This window comes from Drosophila gunungcola, chromosome 3R (assembly GCF_025200985.1).
Source record: "Drosophila gunungcola strain Sukarami chromosome 3R, Dgunungcola_SK_2, whole genome shotgun sequence".
Classification (NCBI taxonomy): Eukaryota; Metazoa; Arthropoda; class Insecta; order Diptera; family Drosophilidae; genus Drosophila; species Drosophila gunungcola.
The window spans coordinates 18,155,051-18,178,530 of NC_069139.1; the positions used below are offsets into that span (position 1 = coordinate 18,155,051).

The following is a 23,480-nucleotide window of genomic DNA, read 5'->3' on the forward strand; positions in this document are numbered from 1 at the left end:
CCCCCCCCCCCCCCCCAAAACAATTGACAAGACACGTAAAACAAACACAAGTGAAAAAGCAACTGCTTGAGAGTTAAAAAGAAATTGTTTTTTATTTTTGTCAAATCTCGCACGTAAATTAGCAAGCGTTCGCAAGAAACAAACCGCCGCCGCACAAAAAACCCTAAAACTGAAAAGATATTTAACAAAAAACTAAACAAAATTGGCTGCAAATGTGAAGAGACGGAGAGACAACAACAGCGGATATACCGAGTGAAATTTGTGTCATAAGCAAAGCCAAAACCAAACCAAACCAAACAAATCAAAACAAAACAAAACGAAACGAAACAAACCCAAAATAAGAGGCCGTGTAGTGAATGTGAAACTGTAAAGTGATGTTTGGTAATCGACGAATCGAAAAAGCCTAAATAATGGCCATAGACCTCCTGATCCTGGCCCTGCTGCTCGTCTCGTTCCTGATCAACCTGCTGGCGCTGTGTGCCTTTTGGATAACGCCGGGCCTGCGGACCACCGCCAACCGCTTCACGATCAACCTGCTGGCCATCAACCTCATTGGCTGCTGCATCCTGGCGCCCACATTGTTCCTGGGTCTGCCTGGCAAGTCCTCAGAAGTCTCCACATCAGTGGCTGGAGAGTCAGCGGAAACGCTGCAGTTCGTCTCGAAGCCGGGCAACCACCAGGTGATACTCCGCCGCAATGGCCAGCTGGTGGAGCAGGACGGCGTGGTGGTGCGCCGCAACATCAGCGAAAACGGCGATACGCTGGAGACCTTCTTCAAGTGCAACGCCACCTACTGCCGCGAGCTGACCATCGATGAGCGCGGCGATGGCGGCTTCGTCATCACGGAGACGGAAACAGAGACGCACGAGGAGAATCTCTCGGCCTTCGAGAGTCCGCCCACGGCCACCTCCGCCCCTCTGCCGCCGGTGCAACTGAGATGCTGGTCCATAGACATGACCGCTGCCCTGGGCGCTCTGGCCGTGCTGCTCGTGGTGGGGGACACGTGGTGCGCCGTCACCGATCCCCTGCGCTACCACAGCCGCATCTCGGGCGTGAAGACGTGGATCTTCATAGCGCTCACCTGGGTGGTGGGCATCCTGTTCGGAGCCCTGTCCGCCTTCCGCGTGCTGGACTTCGAGGCGGACACCCTGTTCAGTCGGCACAGCCGCCGCCTGGCGGTCACCTACTTCAACATCAGCAGCACAAACAGTATTTTCGGCGTGGCCTACGCCAGTGTGTACTTCATCGTGATCATTCTGCTGCCCTTCGGCTTCGTGTGCGGCATGTACTGGCGGATTTTCAGCGAGGCCCGCGGCAACGGGCTGCGCATGCGCCAGAACGGATCCTCGCCGCTGCTGCAGAGCGCCCTCAACCTGACGGCCGGCCAGCAGGCGGCCCAGGCCAATCAGTTCTCGAACAGCCTGTGTGTGCACAGGCACTCCATCTCGTCGGCCAGTTCGCATGGCGGTAACAGTGGCCTGGGATTGGGCCTGGGCGGTCTGCAGATGCAAATCGACCAGCGGCAGCAGCCGAGAAGTTCGCCCAGTTGCCTGCGCCGCGACTCGGCGGCCAAGGTGCTGCTGCCGACCATCTCCGACGATGGCGGCTCGGATGCGGAGAGTGGCACCGGGGTGCAGCTGATGACCGTGCAGGAGCACACGCTGTCGGACAGGAACCAGAACATAATGCTGACCCTGCAGACGGCCAGTGGCGAGATCAAGCGCAACTACTCCGCCCGCCAGCTGCCGCTGTTGGGCACATCCTCGCAGGATCTGCGCGAGGCGCATCGCCTGGTGGGCATACGGCAGGTGCACAGCTCCCCGAATCTCCACAAGTACACGGAACTGCGCCAGGACTCGCTGGGCGAGGAGTGCGGCTCGCCGCATCTGCTGGGCCATGCCCAGCGGCAGCAGCAGCAGCAGTCGCAGCAGCTGCACCTGCACCACCAGCAGCAGCTGCACCTGCAGCACCAGCAGCAGCAGCACCACCCGCACTTCAGCTCGCCGCGCCACCAGCAGCACGGCCACGCCCTCCAAATACCCGCCATCCACGCCTCCCCCAAGGCCCTCAGCTACATGAGCTCGCTGCGCCATCGGCTGAGCAACGCCAGTTCGCTGTTCAAGTACCGCGAGGAGTCGCGGGCCGCCCGGATCAGCATCCTGGTGGTGGTAATGTTCGTGGTCTCGTACCTGCCCTTCGGCCTGCTGGTGCTGCTGCAGTCGCGGCTGTCGGCCGCCAACTTTGGCGGCTCCTCGCAGCTGGCCATCTTCATGATCCTGCTGGCCAACCTCAGCTCGCCCTTCATCTTCGCCTACCGCAACAAGCGGGTGCGGCGCGGAGTCAAGCGACTGTTCGGCCTGGAGTCGTCGGCCGGCCTGCAGCGCCACTGCAGCAGCAGTGTGAAGACCAACGGCACCGCAGGTCCGGCGGCTGGCGGTGCCCAGCTGCAGCGCAACAGCAGCAAGTTGTCGCAGTACAGCAGCAACAGTTGCCGCTACCTCACGCCACAGACGTCGCTGGTCAGTCAGCAGGTGCCAGTGCACACCACGCTGACGCTGCGGCCCAACAGCAGTTGCAGCACCATCATCAACTTCGGCGGGGCCAGGGGCTCGGCGGACTCGGAGGAGCCACCACCGGCCACACCACCGCCACCCACTGCTGCACCGCCACGCCCCCAACGCCCCAAGCTGCAGAGGGGCATCACCATTGTGGAGCACATAGCCATAACCCCAACGAGTCCTCAGAAGTTCCAGAACCGGCGGGCCAGACTCTTCGACATGTTCTTCCGCGGCTCGAAGAAACTGCAGGCGGGCTGCCAGAGCCAGAGTTTGCCCACAGAGGTCTAAAACAGAGGTGGCTACCAATACCATATACAGCTTAGAAAGTAAACAAACACTAAACTCGCTTGCTGAAGAATTCTAAAAACAGTATTCGTAATTTGTAAGTTTAGCAATTAGCAGAGACAACTGTTTAAATTTGAGTTTTAAGACCAGATAATGCTGTCCTAGAAGCTTCTCATGCCAAAAAAAAAAGAAACACACACACACACACAAAGAGAGTCAAACTATAGTTTGAGATGCTTTAACATAACACAAAAAGAAAAATATGTACCTTTAACAAATAGAAAACTGTGTACAAGTCAAATTAACAAAGATTGAGAGACAGGAGTTGTAATCTTAGGGTGGATATCAAACTGCAAAGTGGAACCAAGCCAAGCCAAGTCGAGAACGTAATCTATGTACCTAAGCAACAAGCATATGAACATTTAATGTTTTTACTCAAGTGCGAGACCACAAACAGCAAAGACAGCACTCAGTTAATTCGAGCTCCCGCACTAATTAATTAATTATTTATTGTACATACTTATTAGACATCCACACCGCAAAGCTTTAACTCCAAAAACATTCTGGCTAAACAAGAAGAGACGCAAGCATTCAATTCATAAGTTAATTAAGTCAATGTGCAAAGCATATGTGTATTCTAGAGCCTAAGCTTAAGTCGTAGAGCCGAGTAGTCTTAGACCGGGCGGGCACCTAGTGCCGAGCAATGCTTTTCCAAAGCTGGCCAACTGGAGCGGCCCTTGCAGGCGTCGTTTTCATATTGAAAACGCCTTTTGGCCGATGCAAAGGTGGCTGCCAGTTGGCCGGATTGTTAGTCAGTTAGTTAGCCCTTGGTTAGCCAACGGCTATCGGGCCAGAGCCATTAAGTCAATTTGCTTTTGTAGAACTCCGCGGACATTGCGTGCAGCTAAATACCTCATTAGTTATAATTTAAAGTGCGAGATGGGCAGCGGCAGCGGGTCAAAGGTCAGAGCCAATCGACTCGCCCCATGCATAATGCATGGGAAAATGCTTGAGTGGCCCTGGCATTTGTCTCTTTTCAGTCCGCTCCAGGCCAGAAAGCTTTATACCTTAAGTTCTCCTCCTCCTTTGATTTTCCCTCGGCTGCACAAAAGACCCAGCAACAACGCACAAACACACACACGCACACACACACACACAACACTAAACAACCTCGAATTTATATTTCTAAAGTTTATATTTTATATAGAGAGTGTGTGCATAGGAAATATCTATAAATATTCATGCAAATGTGTCGGACAAAGAAAATATTTCAAAACCAATTATTGTGATGTTGAGCAAGGGGGCAACCAAGAATGTAATTTCGAAATGCATTAAAAATAACTTGAAACATGTATTAATATTTATACTATATACAAGCTTATGTGTGTAAACATACCTTTACTAAATAGTGATATTTTTTCAATTTTATTCAACTGTCATTCGCTAAAACATTCGATGTAAGAGCAAAGCAAATGTAAAACAAAACTAAAAAACAAAAACAAATACAAAAACAAAGTTCAATGTGACAAATTAGCTTTTAATCCGAAACAAAATCGAAAGCCCATAAAAATGCAACAAACACAACAAATATTAACAGCAACAATTAGTGGCAACTGCAAGTCTAATCCGGTATTTTCCAGCCTAGCTGCTAATATACATATTGAGAAAATAATAAATTGAAACACAACCAAACCATACCAAACCACAAAAAGAGCAAGAAACTATTTAAATAAAAGATTATGTGTCTTAAAAGAATTAATTATCACGACTTTTTCACTGGGGGCAGTTCAAATGGGTGCTTGAAAGCGGTTACGAAGTCACCCACGCAGATCTTCAGATCTGCAATACCAGAGGTTGGCACTAAGAGTTCTGCAACATTTCTCCCGACCAATCAATGGCCAAACCGGCGATTCAGTTGAATTTATCGATCCAACCTGCTCTCAACTTCGCCGACAAGAGCTCTAGAACACGAACAAACACTTAACCAGACGAAGGGGCGCGCAAGTTCAGCATTTCATTCAGCATTTCAGCATTCGTTCACCCTCCCACCACCCATGCCCGTATTAATTGATTCATAAACCGAAAAGAAACAGCACAATAAATATTTAATTCTTTTTTTCTCATTTCGGTCTGATTGTGGCAAGCGCGTGTTTCATTTCAAAACGAATACAAATGGTACACAGAAGGAAAAAGGTATTCTTTTAAATCTGGACCTAATGCCAAATGATATAAAAATATAATCATAATATTTATACAACTTTAAAATGTTAAACGGAAAATTGACATGACACGACATTCTTACATCATTTGATTTTATATACTGCCTAGCACTTATTATAAAATAGAAACAGATTTTTTCTGTGTGTACCCAATTCGTAAGTCATACAACCCATTAGATTGTCACATTTTAAGGAACGGGGGAAAGCGGTGGAGGTGTCACGATGACTTCTGTATATGGCAGTCGGTGATTGGTACGAGTACGGGTTTGCTACTGAGAACTCGACCACGGAGATCAAACACTTGGTCAAACCTATCGGATGTTTGGGCATTGGGGGATTAGGGGATTAGAGGACGGTCGCATGGGCGGTGCAATGACTAATCGTTTGGCAGCGGGCAAAATATCAAAGAGCCATGGCTTACCTCAACACCTGACTCACCCTGCCACCCTGCCACCCTTCCACCCTGGACAAGTCCAAGTCAAGAAATGTGATAAGTGCGACTGTTATTCCATACAGGCTAATTTACGCTAATTTTTGCAGCAATGCGGCGACAACGGAACGTCTGTGTTTGGTCTTTCAGCAGAAAAATGCGGCACAAAAACAAAATGGAAACCGAAGCAGAGCAGCTGAAGCGGAGACCAAACTCTCGGACACCCCAGTAAGTATCTAGCGGATGCGTTGCTGTCCCTCAGCAAATCGGTCACCGAGAGCGTCGCACTTATTTATTTATTTTATGATTCACTGCGCGTCTCGCTCTATGGTGCGTTTAATATGCCTCGGTGAGGCCTCTGACATTTCTACACATCGTTCGGCGTAAAAAAGACTTCTGTTGTTTGCCAATTGTGGTCTGAAAATAGAATTTCCAGTTTCAGACCTGACAGCGGTGTGAACAAATTGACTAAAATATCACAGATTAAATTAGCATTATATTAGCTGTTTTTAATTAGGTACACGGTCTTATTTGTGTAAAACATGAAACATTAAACCTGAAGTTTATACTTGAGAAATAAAAACCATAAACTATTCGCTTAACTAAAATAATTGAGAAGCGCCGAGAAGGGCCCTTGACTTGGATTGATTTAAGCGCTTAGAAGAGCCATTGAAACTCCCGAGCGCAGCAACTGTTGTAATTAAAAGCAAAGCTCTTAAAATCAAATTGCATAAATTAAAAAACACTTTTAAATATATAAGCGCTCAAACCAAGCTGCCTCGTTAAATCAACTAATTTCTGCCGATATGGCCAAGCCCGGCAAACATTACCCAAAATGTCAACTTGCTTCCGTGGTGTGAAGCCATAAAAATATTAATTTGAATAGCTGCATAATTAAAGAAAACTTAAACAGAATTAAAAAGCCATTTTTGTAAGCCCGCTGAGTAACAAGACAAAACGGAAAAAATGCCAAATGTCATTAGAACAAATTTTGGCAGTTGGCACAGAGGCACAGATTTCGATATATTCTTGTTTCATTCTCAGCACGAGCGGTCTATGCAAACACAAAAACGAATAAATTGGATTTAGCTGCTACAAACTGTCGAAAGTCAGGTGAGGAGCAAAGAAGAACGTGTGGGTGGACAAGCTGGCTGTCATCTTAGGCAAATTTGTCGATTAGGCAAGAGGAAATAAACTTTTCGACTGCGACATATTGCTTTTTTTCCCCCCGATCCGCCGATAATGACACACCAGTGCGCCACATGATGTCAAAGAGCGGAAAACTAACGTCTGAGCTGCGATTATCTAAACGCCGTGTCAATGAACCTCACGGAAGTTTGGCCCAATCTATCATAGGTGCTCGCCAAGAATTAACTATCGATACGCCCCGCCGCCATAAATCCATGCGATTTTGGATTTATCCAATTTGCATGTGAACTTGAATGAGAGCCGAGTGCATTGACTCGGCTGCACACCCTTGAGCGGGCAGAAAAATCAACACGGGTCATGTCTGAGATACGGCTATGGATTTATGTTATGTTCGATATTTTGGGGATCGTCGCTTTCCGCTAAGTGGGCTGTGTACTCGTGACAGCTGCAGCCGGAGTGCTTTGTTTTTCGCCAAACTACTGCTGTTCGAATTCAATCTGCAGGACTAGTCAAAGTCAGGCCATGTTACTCGTATAATATGTTAATATATGACGGACCTTATCAGCTCGCTGCGTTATCGCTGATGGGGCACTAGAACATCTAACAGCATAATCAAAATGATTTAATATATTTGCTCGAACGCACAGCGCACACAAGAGTTCTGTTTTTCTCGAATTTTCACAATAAGTTTTCAAGTGAAGTCCAATTTTGGCTCAGTCCTAGGCCAAGAGTCTGCAGAACTGGGCCTTTCTCACGCAGCTTACGCTGGTTTTATCTCATTTATTTTTTTTTTTATTTATTATATATGTCTGGCCGGGATTTGTTTGGCGAAATGGGCCCATAAATATGCCGTCGGGCTGGCTGACACTGTTTTTGCCTCCGACTTATCGCTGACAGTTAACCCGCTCTCAGCTCGCAGCTCGCAGCTCTCGACTCACGATTCTCGATTCTCGATTCGCGATTCACTGTTTTGTAGTCCCTCTGTCCGGGTGACGTCACAATGGCAATAGAAACATATGTAGGCAGCCCACATTCAGACCACCCCCTCCCAGCTCCCCCGCAATATTTGAACTTACGGAGAGCCGAGGCCAAGGGATGTGTCGGCTGTTATTGTGGCCCGTCAACATTCAGCCAAGTTCTCAACACAGAATCGTGGAATATTCCATGACACAATTTAAATATTGTCGCACAGCAAGCAAAATCTTGGAGCTGAAGGCTCGAATCTGTCCTACCCGTAGTTGTTTGGAAGTTTTTTACCAGCTTATCAGGCGCTTCACTCAGCGAACCTTCTTTGCAAAACAGAATTGTCATTAAAAAGAATGAATTTCAACACTTCCCCCATAATTTTGGTACCTTCCTGGCACCCATGTAAATTATTTTTAGTTTTGTTTTGACACGTGCAACTAAGTACTGGGAAATAAATGACCAAGTGCATTTCGAGAGCTGACAAAAATGAATTTATTAGTAAGTGGCAAGGCGAAAAGGAAATGCGGAATATTTTATTGCGTTTCGCAGAAACTGTCAAGTGTGGATTCGTGTTCAAGCAGGAGCATCCAGCTGACACTCTCTAAATATAAGACCTTGTTGTTGATATTATTTGCAATTCAAAGCGGGCGATGCCAAATGATTCCAAGAAATGTTGGCCCACAAATTTAATGACGAGCTGCCAGTTGAGCTATGTGTAAAAGGGTTTTCTTTACTCTTGGGGAATCTGATTTAGTGATTATTCTTCATTATCATATAATATGATGTGTGATATATACACATATATGTTTTTATAAAACAACATTTAAATTTGATGTCAATGAAATTTCAATTTCAAACTGTTACAGCTCGCAGAATATATTTATTGGCAGTTTCTTTCTTTTAATACCCTTAGTAATACGGTAACAGGCATATTATTAATTTGGCTTACATTTTCAAAAGCCTGCAAATGTTTGCAATGTCCTACCGACAGGTATTAAATGAAAAATGAAAAGTATATGTTAAAAATGACATTGTTAACAGTTGACGGGAAGTCCATATAATAAATTCATCTCTAATAAACCGCACATGCTCTGCAATTTTCCCCAAACACTACGTGCTATTTATTCAATTAAATTGAATTAAATTAAATTTATGTCTGCATCGACATTAGATTCTGCGGGGGCTGGGCGGTGACATGTGTCTCGTTTTCATTATTGCTGCCAAATTACGAAGCCGTCTATGAGTAAGCAGAGACAAAGAGTCGCACAAGAAGACGACGAGCTATTTTCTATGCGATGCACACAGGTTCCCATGCCAGATTTAGCCAAACAGCTGTGGCACCCCCATTCGCCAGCAGCAGCACAAATAAACTCACTCATTTCCGCATGGCTATTTCTTTGGCAAAACGTTCGGTTGTATTGCCGTTTAAATATTTATTAACAAGAGGGTCGCACAAAAAGGTTTATGGTTAAATAAACAGTTGCTAGCAAAAAGGAAAAACGCTTGGGCAATAATATTTGATTTGTGGCAGTTTAGCCGCCAGTAGCTTGAACAGTTTTTACTCGTCGACAATTTCGGTTTATTGCCAACAGTTGACTGCATTTTTCCGTGCATTTTGGCAAAGGGCCAAAAACTGAAGCTTGGGATTGGTGAAAACTTTTCCCGAAACATGGCCGGAATACTTGTATCATAACTGTGGCTCTCAAACTGCTGTTTGATTTGCCTGTTTGGACAAAAGCGAGCCGAGTCGAACCAAACTTGAACACAGCTAAGCAAATATTAGCCGGGCTCAGAGAAACTCAGCCAGCTACCGAACTTCGACAGCATCGGCAGCAGCCATAAAAAAACATATTATCACTCGTATACCAAAACATTTTTATTTGTACAAGTTGCTGAAACTTTGTTTTTTTTTATTTCACCCCCTTTTTGGGGCGCCACTACGTCGGCATTGTAAGTTTCAGAATTGTAGATGGAGCAGAGTTTTCGGAGGGGTAGAACCAGTAGCCAGAACCCGGCAGAACAAGAAAAAAGAGTGCGGATTTTCATTCAAGAAAGTTTGTGGCCAACTGATTTAAAATAAATGGAAATACGCATTGCCAGTACGTGTACGTGCCTAGCTGCCGTGGCACAGGTGTCGTATACGTAATGTTCACTCACTGATTTTATCTGGTCCCCACTGCAAAGGAAACCTAATGCGAGCGGATTGGTTTGCGCTTTATTTTTATTTACCTCCTTATATTACTTAGGAAGCGCTCAGCTTTAAGCAGTTGGCTTGCTTGCAATCGTAAATGTACATTTTTTTTGGAATAAAGTTTATGAATTGTTTACCTTAGAATTGAAAAAATGCTGTTGAAACACAACTGGTGGCATTTGAAATTAATTACATTGTTATGCAAATTCTTAATCATTTGTATGTTAAATTTATAATATTTTATATTATTTTATCAGCGCTAATTTACTGTTTTAACGTTATAAACTGCTGATTTATATACATACATATACATATAAAGTTTAAATGGATCAATAAGGTCCCACACTCCCAGCCAAATATATTGTAGTTTTCCTCTGTGCCTGCAGCTTAAATATTGACTGACATTTTCCCATTCTCGTAATTCAGTTTTTGCATGTGCTACCCTCTGTTCTATGAACATGTTTGTTTGCTGACTTCATTTCCCGACCCAAGTGCAGAAAATCGTGGATTTTGTATGCCATCTTGGGCAGAGGAGTTCCAGGGAGCGGGATCGGGAAAAGAGTGAGGGGAAAACAATGCAAGCGGCGCCGGATGAACTTGCATTTACATGCAACTTCAAGTCTATTGGGGCAACAACGGGTTGAATTGTTTATTAAAGTTGTACAAGTGTGTCGTCTGAAACGAAACGAATTGCGGCACACAGAATGGTAGAGAGACCTGGTTCGGTAGTATACAAAAACAATCTTGCACCTTATAACTATTTAAACCATATGATACTAAATAACATGTTTCTTATATAGCAATTTTATCTTAGTCACATACATTTTCCCAATTCTTAAATGTAGCTATCAAAGTTTTATTTAAAAAAGTACCTTTATAAAATGTAAAATACAACAAAATTTATAGACAAAAATAACACAACGATTTTCTTAAATATAACAATTATGAAAAACATCATATTTATAATAACTATATTACAATTAGTAAATATTTTTTAATCTACTTTATTTTTCGGCAAACAAATATTTATAAAACGCAACCCACTTGCCATGTCGAGTTCACTATTAAACATTTCAGGCCTGGCAGCTGACGCCCTTGCTATTGAAAATTACTGGGTTTTTGTCGTTCAGGCCAGAAACCGGAAAGTGGCAGTGGTGAGGCAGGTTGTGGAGTGCAGTGGTGTGACAACACTTAGGGTTAACCGCCAGCCACCGGGCTACCCGCACCACCAGAATCACAAGAGCCACGAGAACCACCCACTTAGCCAAGCTCAAAATACTCACGTTCAGAATGTTCTTTGCCATTGCCTTATGCTTCATGGCGTTTTTGCCTGCCAGCCTGCATGCCAGTCTTCCATCCTGCCGTCATGCCATCCTGCCAGCCAGCTTGTTTGCCATCCTGCCGAGAATGCCAGAATGTTAGTTGCCAGGCATCGTGAGCGTCAGCTTCGTCGGCGAAATGGGAAAACTCAAGAAGTGACTAAACTGCGCTGCTCCACTGTGATTAGGTGAAGAGTTGTTCGCCGAACTGCTACTAAGAGTTTTCCCTGAAGCCCCAAACGGCCTTTTATGCTGTAGTCTAATTGAAATAGTTTATACTCAGGCTAAAGGAATTTTAGCCAAACCATAATCCACTTAGCACCGAGCTAGTAAAATAAAAATTGGTTTTTAAATTAAATTTACTTCCTAGATTTTCGGTATTTTATCAGGCATAAATATGTGCCAGTAGGCTACACTAACAACATAGATAATGTAGTTGATTATGTTATGATTCACTGAGATTCCATTCTTTAAAATAATTTATTTGGTTCTTAGAATTAATCGTTATGTGACTCATAAGTAGGCCTTACCATTTGACCTTCAGAATGGAACACTTTTTAGAGTGTTTTGCTTAATTAGAATGATTTAACTGTTGCTAATTGATATTGGTAAATATTTTTGTACCAATATAATTTTGTACATATTAAAATAGATCAATTAGTAGATTCTATATATTTTTAGATTCTCCATTGACTTTGTTGTTTCTGCCCAAAGCTTCTCTAAGCTATATTTTAGCATGGGATTTATCTGCAAAATGCATGAAGACTCTTCACTACCATCCGTTGCCATCGAAGTGAGGCGAAAATTTCAAAGTGCTGACAATATTTCTTCTGCCATCCGCAGCTGCGTGGGGGCGTGGGGAAATGAAAACCGACAACGATTATGCAACAACGCTTTCCATCCACTTGCGGGACACCGAGCTTCCCATTTCCATTCCCGGGCACAGTGTGTGTGAATGGAGCGGTGGCAGTGGAATATTGTTTTAAAAATGGCACAACCAATATAACAACTCTGTAAGCGTGCACCTGTGATTGAAATCGAAATGACACCCCCAACCTCACCGGGAACGCCAATCGATACGGAAATGCAGCTGAGGTTCTGCTTTCGACTTATAATTTTTGGCCATATTCCTCATTGGGAGTGGCAACAACAACGTGCCACAAACCGACTGCACATTTGATAAATTTAACAGAGTAGGTACATGAAAAACAAAACATTAGCGCTTTTTTTTTTATTTATAAATTTCAACGAATTTGGTAAGTAATTATATCAAAACAAATTTTAACAATTTTTCTTAGTTAAAAGGGTATACTTTTATTTTACTTTGAGTTGTGTTGTGTCAAAATCGACAGACACACCCATATAAATAATTTATATATTTTTTTTACATAATTTTTTTAATGTATTCCAAAGTAAAAAGAACAATAAAATTACAATTACTAAATTTTCCTTATATATTTTTTAGTTACATATATTTTTATGAACTTAGAATTTTATTTTAAAATAATTGGATATATATGTCAAGGCCACTTTATTTTAAATAACAATTAATTGACACAAGAAAGCTTCTTTTTTTGTAAAAATTAATATAATTTATGAGTTGTTATCCCAGTACCCATGTATTCCGCAGAGTGTATAAAATGGGTGGTTGCTTGGCAACGGACCAGCCAAAGTCAAGGTCGGACCACGGGCAACTTTGGCAGCTGTTTGCGTGCGGTTGATTTTGAGTCGTAGGCCGTTGTTTTATTGCATTGTCATGTGGCAGCAATTGAATTTACTGTTGCAGCTGGAAAACATGCAACATTTTGTGGTCAAGCGCACGACACGTGCTCACCGGGGGATGTAATGTGTTGCAGTTGTTGCTCGACTGCTCATTTAACACCAGTCCATCGGGGCGGATGGACGATCTGTTCAGGACGCATTCTGACAAATTGCCGACAGAAATTTCCGCTGGATTTGCCACTAATGGTAAATTTTCCATAAAGCTGTCAAACTTCTGACACTCTGCACTCACTCAGTGACTGACACTTGCACTTGAATCAAAAAAAATTCGGTCAGTTGCCAAACATTTGTATACCTCTGTGGCCGCTAGTCATTGGAGTTTTTCCATGTATTCAAATAGCGCCTGTTTTATTGAAGCAAAGTTCACAGCTAAATAACCCGATTTTTGTTATGCTTTTTGGGGTATTTCCAATTGACGCTGCGTTTTGTTTATGCTTATGCTGTTGGCTTGGGATTTTTTTATTTTCCATCTTATTTTAGTATGCTACAAATAACACTGCGCAGAATAACTTTAACGCAGCGAATTTAAAAATACACTTAAATGTATTTTCTTTTTTTATTCGTTTTACCTAACAATGTTATTTATTTAATTGGAGGAATTGAATAATATTTCAGCCACTGAAATAATATACGAATTTTATGTTTATTTATATTTTAAAATTATTTTACAGATACAAAAGGTTTGCTTGTGGTTTTATTAATTTCGGTTTTCTCGTTACTTTACCTAGCAACAGCATACTTTTTAATGAGTATAACATCTACAAAAAAATATTGTTGCGCGCTGAATTGACGACATTTGGATGACTGCTCTGATGAGAATAGCTACTACAGTGGGCTATGGGCATCGGTTTTGCAGCAATATTCAAATATCATAAATTTTTTAATCTTTTTAAATTTTTGAATGAAACATTTTAAGAAAGCTTGTGAGAGTATATCATTTTGATTTTAGTTAAACACCCTAACTTTACTTAAAAATTTGTTTCCTAATTATTTACCCCACAGTAATTTGCCCTCTAGGTCAAAGCTCCGCATGCAGTCAGAGCCGAAAAATTAGGAAAACATGAAAACAATAATCCCACAATAACAATAATTTCTTGTGTTGAATTAATAAATGTGTATAATAAGCCCGCTGTTGGCAGTAGCAACAAAAGCTAGCTCATAATATATTTGTGATTCCATTTATTTGTAGAGGCATATCTCATGATTAAATAAAATAGATTTCCATATTGCCATTGTGGGTTTTCCAGCCAAACTCGCTGCGATTGCATCGGCCTTTTGGGAACGCCAAATGATTGTTGTGGGTGTGGATTTCGGTCTAAGCCAAATTGGCTCCACTTCGATCGATTAAAAGTACCAAAGCGATAGCCTCTTTCGACAGAAAAGAAATCAAAAAGCAATGGGTTGTAAATCGTTCAACGAGTTGTCGATGGCAACTAAGTTTTGTTTGTTTCGTTTCCTAGCGAAAAAAGTTTAAACAATTGGTGATTTTCGCACAGAAAAAAAAAAAAAAGAAACGAAAAGAAAAGAAAAGAAAAGAAAAAAAGAAGAGAAAAGAAAAGAAACAAAAAAGAACAACAAACGAATTCCAAGCAAATAATCATGCCAAACGGGACCTGACTGAACGCAAGTGTAGACTAACACTTCCGGCGGCGTTGCACCGCCCATTGAGGGTCACTCAACAGCGACCTTTGCTTCTGACAGGTCAACTGTCGCCAAATGAATTGGTTCACGTGGGATCCCAGAATTTCGAACTCACGTTCACAGTCAAAAATAGATTTTAATTACGCGCAAAACACAAATAAATTTCAGTTTAAGCAAATACGGCTACGATTGTATTTTTTTAGCTAACCAACGTCCGGTGGCTGAACAGAGAAAACAATCCGACCATCTACATTAGTAGGTCATTAAATATTTTGAAAGTATAAATAATATTTATTAAATAAGTGTCACTTAAATGGGTAACATTAAATGTGTATAACAATAAATAAATTAAAATTAATCGGGTGTTTATATCAATATTTGTTTTAGCTCTTTATAAGCAAAAATTTTATAAATAATTCAGTCTATAAATAGTATTGCTTTCAAACTAAATGCACTTATTATTGCCGTATCAAACCATTATGTTAACCCTATGTATTTTTTTTAAGTTTTAACACAAAAAACATTTCATTTATCGTTTGCAAGCTTTTAGTGATGCCAATTTATATTCAAACTTCGGAAATATATTCTTGAAATAATTTTTTCTGTGTAATTTCTCTGGGAGATGATCTAACTGACCAGGGTTCACTGCACTTGGCAGTGCATCTTGGCCCTGTCTTCGGACTGACCCTTGACTCGAGTGCTTTTGGACTTTACGTCTGGCAGATGTCTCTATCGTCGTCATCAGCCGATTGAACTTTGGCCAATTGCTACTGCTGAGTGGGGATGACTGTTGGTTTTGTTTGCTTAGCTTTGAATGGGCTTGGCGACCAGGTGTCTCGTGACCACATTGGACTCTGATCGAAACGATTGAGAGCGATAGTTAGTTGTTTATAGCGGGCTTTTTTTTATTGTTAAGCGATTAATGTGGTTCCGACTAACTCTGGCTTACTCAAAAAAACAAAAACAGAAAAACTCATTTGGCGATCTGAAACTGGGTAAAGGGCAAGCTGCAAATTTTGTACAGCATTTGGCATTTTAATATTATTGACTACGTTTTAAGTTAAAGCAATAAAATATGGTTCTGTTCATCATTTAGCGTCGTTAATATAAAGATAACTGTGGCAGTAAACCTGGTAGAAATCGTTAAAATAATCATAATTCATGGCGTATGAGTAATAGGCATTCCAGCGTCATTGGAAAACAATTTCAAATTAATGCTTTAAATGATTTGTGGGCTCGTTTGTGTATTAATGAATACCTTTCCTTTCGTGGCGCCAGTACGCTTTTCGCTCTTTTTAATGTATTCCAAAATTGCCTTAACAATTCTTTCTTTCTTTGGAAAAATGGACTTTTTTTTCCAGCTGTGTCGCAAGACTTTGCTTCCGCATTTTCGCATTGCAATGCAAAAGAAGTGCCACATCTCCATTGCAGCCGGCCGCAACTGAAAATAAAAAGTGGAGTTCAATGCGAACAATAGAGACCGGCACACGGATGCTGTGCAGAATGCCAAGCCGCCCTAAAAACCACTTCCGCTGTGGCTGCGGCACGTAATGCTCTGCACCATTTCCCCTTTCCCGGTTTCTCGGGGTCTCGAGCAGAAAGCGGAAAGCGGGGAATCTGGGATGCCAATAAACGCGACCACTGATTGGCATTCGAAATGAGATGACGATGACGCGCGTGCCGGGAGCATTGAGCCCTTTTTGGCTAGGGCTCTATAAATGCCAATATCATTTGATTTTACAAATCCCACGGAGAGTGGAAGTGTACGTATACATTAACGCACTCTTGGCGAAATGAATGGCTATTGTTAGGCGTGTCTATTTATGCGGATTTGGTATTTCATTTCAATTTTCACGTCGGTGGTCACGCATCATGAGAATTTACAGGTCAATAAGCACAGATTACACTTTTTAAAGGTATATAATCTACTTAGTAGAGCTAAAAATAAATAACATGGCTTTTAAAATATGATTATATTTTCATAAAGATTTAATATCGATTTACTTATTTTTGTACCTATTTTAAGAGTTAATATTTTAGTTATTTTGTGTTTATTATCAGTCAATGTTAAGCTATATAAGTGTATATAAAGAGCGACTCGACCGCGAGTTTATAGAGCGATTCAAATGTTGCCATTTTGGCAGCGCGCTATGTGCGGCTCCTAATTATTTAAAATGCTAATTCATTTTTGGTTCAGAGCCACAGTAACTGATTGAATTTTTATGTATTCGCTTAAGAAACAGCAATAAGCCGAAACATGTTTGCGGGTCTTTTAACACCTGATCCATGTGTCGGATATTTATCTTTGCCTTGTCTTTATCTTAAAGAAATTAGCCTATCGACAGGGCTGCAGAATGTTGAATTGCTTAGAAGCATTTAAATAAACATTATAGAATTCCTCTTAAATAACTAAAACGTAGATGGGCTATTTTATTTCACCATGACTTTTCAGTAGGAAAATTTCCAGTCTAAATTAAAAATAAATTTTCTCCTCGGGATTTCCATAAAAACCGGCCAATGAAGATGAAACGAAAGAGCAAGCAATAAAGTGTCTAAGAACTGGACACTTCTTCGAAATTGTAAGGTTGCGAAATTTGTGCTTTGTGTGTCGAGGCATCCCTTGTCATGGGAAACATGTGTTTGTATTAAATAAGACCAAACGACATAATAAATATTTATGAAATCGATTGAGTGGAGCGAGGGGAACTCGCAGAGAAACTTGTATAATGAGATTTGCTAAAAATAAAGCCTCGAATCAAATTAAAAGCCGCCAGGGCGTAAAGACGAAATCCAGATAGTTCGATTGCCAGACAACTCGGCGACGCAAGTAGCCGACTTTGATGTTTTGGTAACTGGTTATGCGCAGAACTCTTGGTTAGCCGAAGGCAAACTGGGACCACGGAAATTATTCATAAACGCCGTTAAGGTCCGACTGACTGAAAAGCTGAAATCACCGATTTTTAATCGATCCCCGGCTGATTCAATGGACTCTCCTCTTGCCCCGCTTAATTACCTATTTCGTCAACGACACGCCCAATAGCTATGCTTTATTATATGACAGTCCCACAAACGGCGAACAAAAAGCGGCAAAGTGCAGGCAAAAAATTGTCCGACTAGCCCACAAAAGGCAAAAGCCAAATACTCACATTAAATCAAATTAAGCTTTGTGAAACAAAAAATGGTCGGCAGAAATGTCCACTTTTCTGGCTTATGTCACTTACAATAAACTAAAATGAATATAGTACAAAATCTTTTCCCTCTGTTTAAATTTTTTAATAAAATGAGATCATGAATTTATGAAGTATTGTCTATTATTGTCTGGTTGAAGGTATAACATTATTATACTTCAAAGTAATCGACTTATTTTTTTAAAACGGTTAAGTCTAGCATTACGTTTTCCCAAAAAAAAAGGGATTGGGCCAAGACAAAAAAAAAAACCCTGAGTTTCTTATACCTAATACTAATAGAAATTAAAGTTTTTTAAAAATATATCATTTTGTAACCTTTGTCGCCGTCTTGAGTCCGGCAGCAGGCACAAATTCAAGCGATTAAACAGCGAAAATTGAAAATGCGAAATTGTCACGTCAATGAAAAATATTTTCAACAAATTGTTTCGGCCAACGCATCTTTAAATTACATAAGGCTGCCTTTCGGGAAGACATCTGTCGGTAAAAGTTTAAAAATTTTAAAGACGAGACTATTTGCTAGGCAGATAGATTTAAAACAAGAAGGAAAGCAAACTTCGGCAAGCCGAAGTTCATATACCCTTGCAGCTATTGCATTAATTAAATACTTTTGAAAACATTTAAATTATGATTTACTTGAGTATGTGCTAAAAAAAAACATTGAAACTATGATTATTTGCAGCTCAATTATTAGATAGTTATTTTATATATTTTTATTATTTCTATGGGAGCTATATGCTATAGACGTCCGATTTTGATAAAATTTATACCATAATTCTGAAATAATTAAACATTGCTATATGTCGAAGAACTAAACAAAAAATTAAAAAACAGAAAAGTTATAATTTTTTTCATTTATTTTTCCGATTGTTCCTATGGGAGCTATATGCTATAGTCGTCCGATTTTGATGAAATTTAAACCGTAAATCGGAAATATTTTACCATTACTATATGTCGAAGAACTAAACAAAAAATTAAAAAACAGCAAAGTTATAATTTTTTTTCATTTATTTTTCCGATTGTTCCTATGGGAGCTATATGCTATAGTCGTCCGATCCGGCTCGTTCCGACTTATATACTACCTGCAATAGAAAGACAACTTTTGGGAAAGTTTCATGCAGATAGCTTTAAAACTGAGAGACTAGTTTGCATATAAACGGACGGACAGACGGACAGACGGACAGACGGACAGACGGACAGACGGTCAGACGGACATGGCTAGATCGACTCTCCTAGTGATGCTGATCAAGAATATATATACTTTATAGGGTCGGAAACGTCTCCTTCACTGCGTTGCAAACTTCTGACTGAAATTATAATACCCTCTGCAAGGGTATAAAAAAATAGTATAGATGGTTTCGTGAAAAAATATATTTATTTTACTGAAATGTAGAAAGTTTTTAATATTTAATCCAGTTAAAGCAATATAACTTCTGAATTTGGAAACCAAACAGGCTTTGCCTTGAAATTTACTTATTATCGAAAAGAAAAAATGATTTATTTTATCTGCCTTAGTCATTTTTTAAAGAGTAAGTAAGCCAGCACATGTTCCTATTTTGCATCTACCTGTGGAAGGATTAAAAAACTATCAATTATTTTAGGGAATTTAAAAGAAGAATCTTGCTTTTGGTCACCCAAAATTAGGCTAATACCTACGTATGTGTTTTTAGAAGATAAGCTAAAAATCAATTTAAGAAAGTGTGTATATCAAGTCAGCTTGAATAACCTTTTTCTTTTTCGTGTAGGGCTGGTTATAAATTTTTTTAAAATTGTCATTCTCATCAGACTATTAATTAGCCATTACTTTTAAACTTGGCCTTTCCCTTTGGTTGTTGGGGTCAAATTGTGCTTTCATTTATTTCAGCGTTCTTCTTGTTTCCAAAAAGGAAAAACTTTTCGGATAATGAATTTATACTTTCTTGCGGTTGAAACAATTTCCGCATGGCTAAGAGCGAAAAGCACGTGGGAAAACCACAGAATTAAATTTTAAAGCAAAAGAAAGTAAAGTCTTAATCTTAGAAAGTGTAAGAAGAGAACCGGACTGTATTAGTGTAATTATCTATTTATAAATAGAGTGCATTCCTGCTTTTGGCATAGCTAATAGGGTAAAACAATACACGGGTAGTAGAAGCGTGCAACTTGACTCGTTTCTCAGACATCGGAGCCATTTCAAAGTCGCTACATTCTTGAATCTTTTCTAGCGACGGCTGGCAATTTAATGAAATTTATGCGACGCCGTCTCAGACGCGGTCTGTCGATTCGAGTTGATCGATTTGCGTCGTCCGCCGCTGATTGATTTTTCAGTCTTCGAATCGGTCGGAATTTAATTGCTCGGCCGCCTGAACTTGGGGCATCCAGCACACACAAGCCCGTGGAAATTTTCGCACTTTATGCGAATATTTAAAAGGTGAATGCAAAGCAGTATAAACCAAGCCAGCGCACATCAATCAAAACGAAGAGTCAGACAGTCAGTCGGCCACTCGGCCACTATAGTCAAAGGTTCAAAGTATCGATTGAAGGCGAATTGCAGCTGGGTTGGCCAGACGAACAATGAATGCAAAACTGTTTGGCGTTCACCGCCATTGACAATGGCATTGACGCAACAGAAACTCAGTTGTTTTATTTTCGTTTCGCTTTTTTTAGTGCATAACGGAAATGCCGTTGTTCTACTAATTCTGTGCTGCCCAAGTGCCACAGTTAACACTCGAAAAAAGCCACAGGCAAGCATCAACTGTATAAAAATGGTTGACAAAAAACTTAAAAGCCTTAATTTTTTTTTTTTATGTACAAAATTTTGGATTTTTGGTTTGCAAAATAATAAAATTAATTGGATAAAAATACTTAAATGCAAAATATACAACATGCTATATTAATATACGTCGACTAATAAGAATGCATTGATATTAAGAATGTAAATGTGATTTCAGTGTTGTGCGCACTGCGAGTGATTACTGTGCCGCCAGCTTTTTCTGATTTCACGTGCTCGCAGAATGCTTGCGTTGAAGCGCTTAAAGCAAACGCACAGCTATCGAGTGCGTCCAAAGTGTAAAGTCTATGGTGTAAGTCTTATAAAGTGCAAATCAGAGAGTGTGAAAGCCGGCTGATCTAGTCGGGAATTGAATCGAATTGAAATGTGAACATCTAACGCAATTGTCGACCATGTGGGTGTAACTCAGAAGTCCGCTTTTCGTTGGTCGTCTCAAAAAACTTTTCCATTTGAAATTAACAATTTACCTAATCCAGCAGCCAGTGCGGAAACCTTTTCAAATTGCTTTCTCAGTCGGTTAAATATCTACGAAAAAGTTTCTCGATGCCAAGCCGTTCCCCATCCTTCCTTCTGGCGCGAAATTCCACTCATCAAAAGGACTTGAGCACCGCAAAGTGCCTTTCAAACTGCGCATTTGAAAATGACGTCAGAGCCCTTAGCTTTATCCTCGCAGCCGGCTCACCCGCTTCTTTCTCCCGTTTTCCTCCCCACATTCAACAATTTCAATTAATTTCAAAAATCAACTGAGCGCAAGCCAAAATTCCCAGTCCAGCAGCTTTACGGTCGCTGAGAAATGCATTAGCCGGAAAAAGCGTTGAAAACTCAACAGTTTTCCACAGTTTGCACTGGTTTGCACACAGTTTTGTTCCATTTTGCAATCTGTAATGAAAAATCTTAATGGTGAAAACCTATTGTGCGTTGCGTCGCAAAGCCAGAAACTTTAATTGCACGAGTCCCACAGCTTTTTCCCTCCTTATTCGCGCCCCTTTATCCTTGAGGAGCAGGGTTAATTATGCCAAAATATTTTGTCAGCTTCACGTGGCAGGCGAATTTGTCGCGGACAAAAGGACATTAGCTGGCTTTGTAGCTCCGCCTGTGAAATCAGAACTTCCTTTGGCCGCCGGCTTTGTCCTTGATCCTGCCGCCTCTCAGTTGTCAAGCTCTCATCCTGACGAATACGCAATGTCGGCGACTTAAGGTCGGCAAATTGCGTATACGCCATGTGGGTCAATGAATTAGTGCCGCCTGTTGTCGTAAAATGTTTCTTTTTTCTTGTTTTATTCGTTTATTTATATGCTTTAATGTGATGTTTTTGTTAGGCCTTACAGTTTTGAAACTGCAATGACGTAGTCACAGATTTGATAAGGTCTATTTATAGCACTAGGAAACTAAGCTACATGTAAAAATATGTGCTGACTTAAATAGTTTGCATTGTGAATTTTCGCAAAACGATATTGAAGTTTTCTTAGAAATTTGATACTTGCTTCAATTTCATTTAATTTGGATTGCTATACTGCTGGGAATTTCACTCCGATAAGAATTTTTAATTAAGCACTATTTGTAATGCAGCCAAGAAATTCTACAAGAACTTGAGATCGCTATAAAAAATTTTTCTGTAAACTAATTTAAAATAATTTTCTTTTATTAAGTTATATGTTACTAGAAAATTTATGCTTTATAAGCAGATTTTCCCATTTTTGTTTCATTTGTTTGTCATGTTCGAGTTAGTTTACATACCTTCTTGGCTGGGAATTTTCTTAGAATTAACAACGTCATTAATGGCAATGTAAACGTAAAAATAGATATTCCAGGATTACAACACCAATTAATTTTCTATCTATTCTATCTATTTGTCAACAACTTTCTCCTAGAAATGCATTTCTGATTTAATTTAGTTTACTCTGTGAAGTGTCTGGGGAATCCCCCAGACAGCCAGCTGCTAAAAGACTTTGCATGTTCCATTTTCCAGCAGTGCGCAGAGGCAAGGGAGACAAAGAATATAAAGTATAATAAGTTTCCTCTCATTACACATTCGCGGCAGCAAAACGTTTACTCTGCGGCCCACCCATTTGAATTAAATGGTACTCATTGCACTTGCTCATTAGAAAATATTTGCACATATAATTACTTGCAGTTCCCTGCCGCCTCAGTCGTCTGATATTTTCCAGCGACTACAGCATTATGTAAGCTCACAGCCGAACTCACGCGATGTCGGTCTGAAATCAACGCAACGCGTCGCAGATTGCATTTGAAAGGCATTTTAATTGCACGTGAGTGAAAGGCTGCTGGGAGAATACTTTAATGTCAAGGCGTTGGGAAAGTTCTGTGATGCAATGGGAGTGAAAGTAGGAGGCAATGGAACTCTGAACATCTCGTTCGTTCACCCGCATCTCCGCATCCCACTGAGTTGCTCAGTTTTAATTCGATTTCAACAGCAGCTGGCGGCTTCTTTGCGGCTCCATTTTCGTATCAGTGCACAGTACAAATGCATCGCACAAATTCTCTTGGAAATATAATAAAATTCAAAAAATTTAATAATTGCTAAGATAACAAAACTATCCAGTCATATTTATAAAATATTTATTTTAAATATATTTCTAAGTTTATTGATTAATGAAAATAATTTTAGGTAAATTAATGTGTAAAATAAAATGTGCAGTGGCTTAAAAACAAATTTTTTCTGTGTACGTATCGTACACGAGCATCGCGTAATATTCCCAGTACTGTGAGCTCCATCTGCCGATTTATTTGTTCTCTCGATTATGGCAACGAAGTTGTGCGAATAAGATAAATGAAATTGTCCAAATTGTTGTGATTGCTTCATTGTCATGTCATGTCAGCACCGTGTTTTACTCCATAAAGAGTGCACAGAACAATATTGCCATTAATTAAGAGTTCCGATTACAGTTACATATTCATGATGAAGCAGACGAGAAAGTGAGTTGGTTTCGCCCAAAATCAATTTCCGGTCCGAAAGGAAAACCTACA

At 40.6% G+C, this 23,480-nt stretch overlaps 1 protein-coding gene across 1 annotated transcript; it reads left to right on the forward strand.

Moving 5' to 3' along the window:
• LOC128251640 (uncharacterized) lies at window positions 1–4,602 on the forward strand. The gene has a single exon (XM_052978712.1). It carries the CDS (start codon window positions 411–413, stop codon window positions 2,844–2,846), a length of 2,436 nt encoding a protein of 811 aa, XP_052834672.1. The 5' UTR covers window positions 1–410; the 3' UTR covers window positions 2,847–4,602.
• Window positions 4,603–23,480: the final 18,878 nt, after the last annotated feature.

What these genes read in the sequence shown, in the direction of transcription:
- LOC128251640 (XM_052978712.1), top strand. Translation starts at nt 411, where the DNA reads ATGGCCATAGACCTCCTGATCCTGGCCCTGCTGCTCGTCTCGTTCCTG.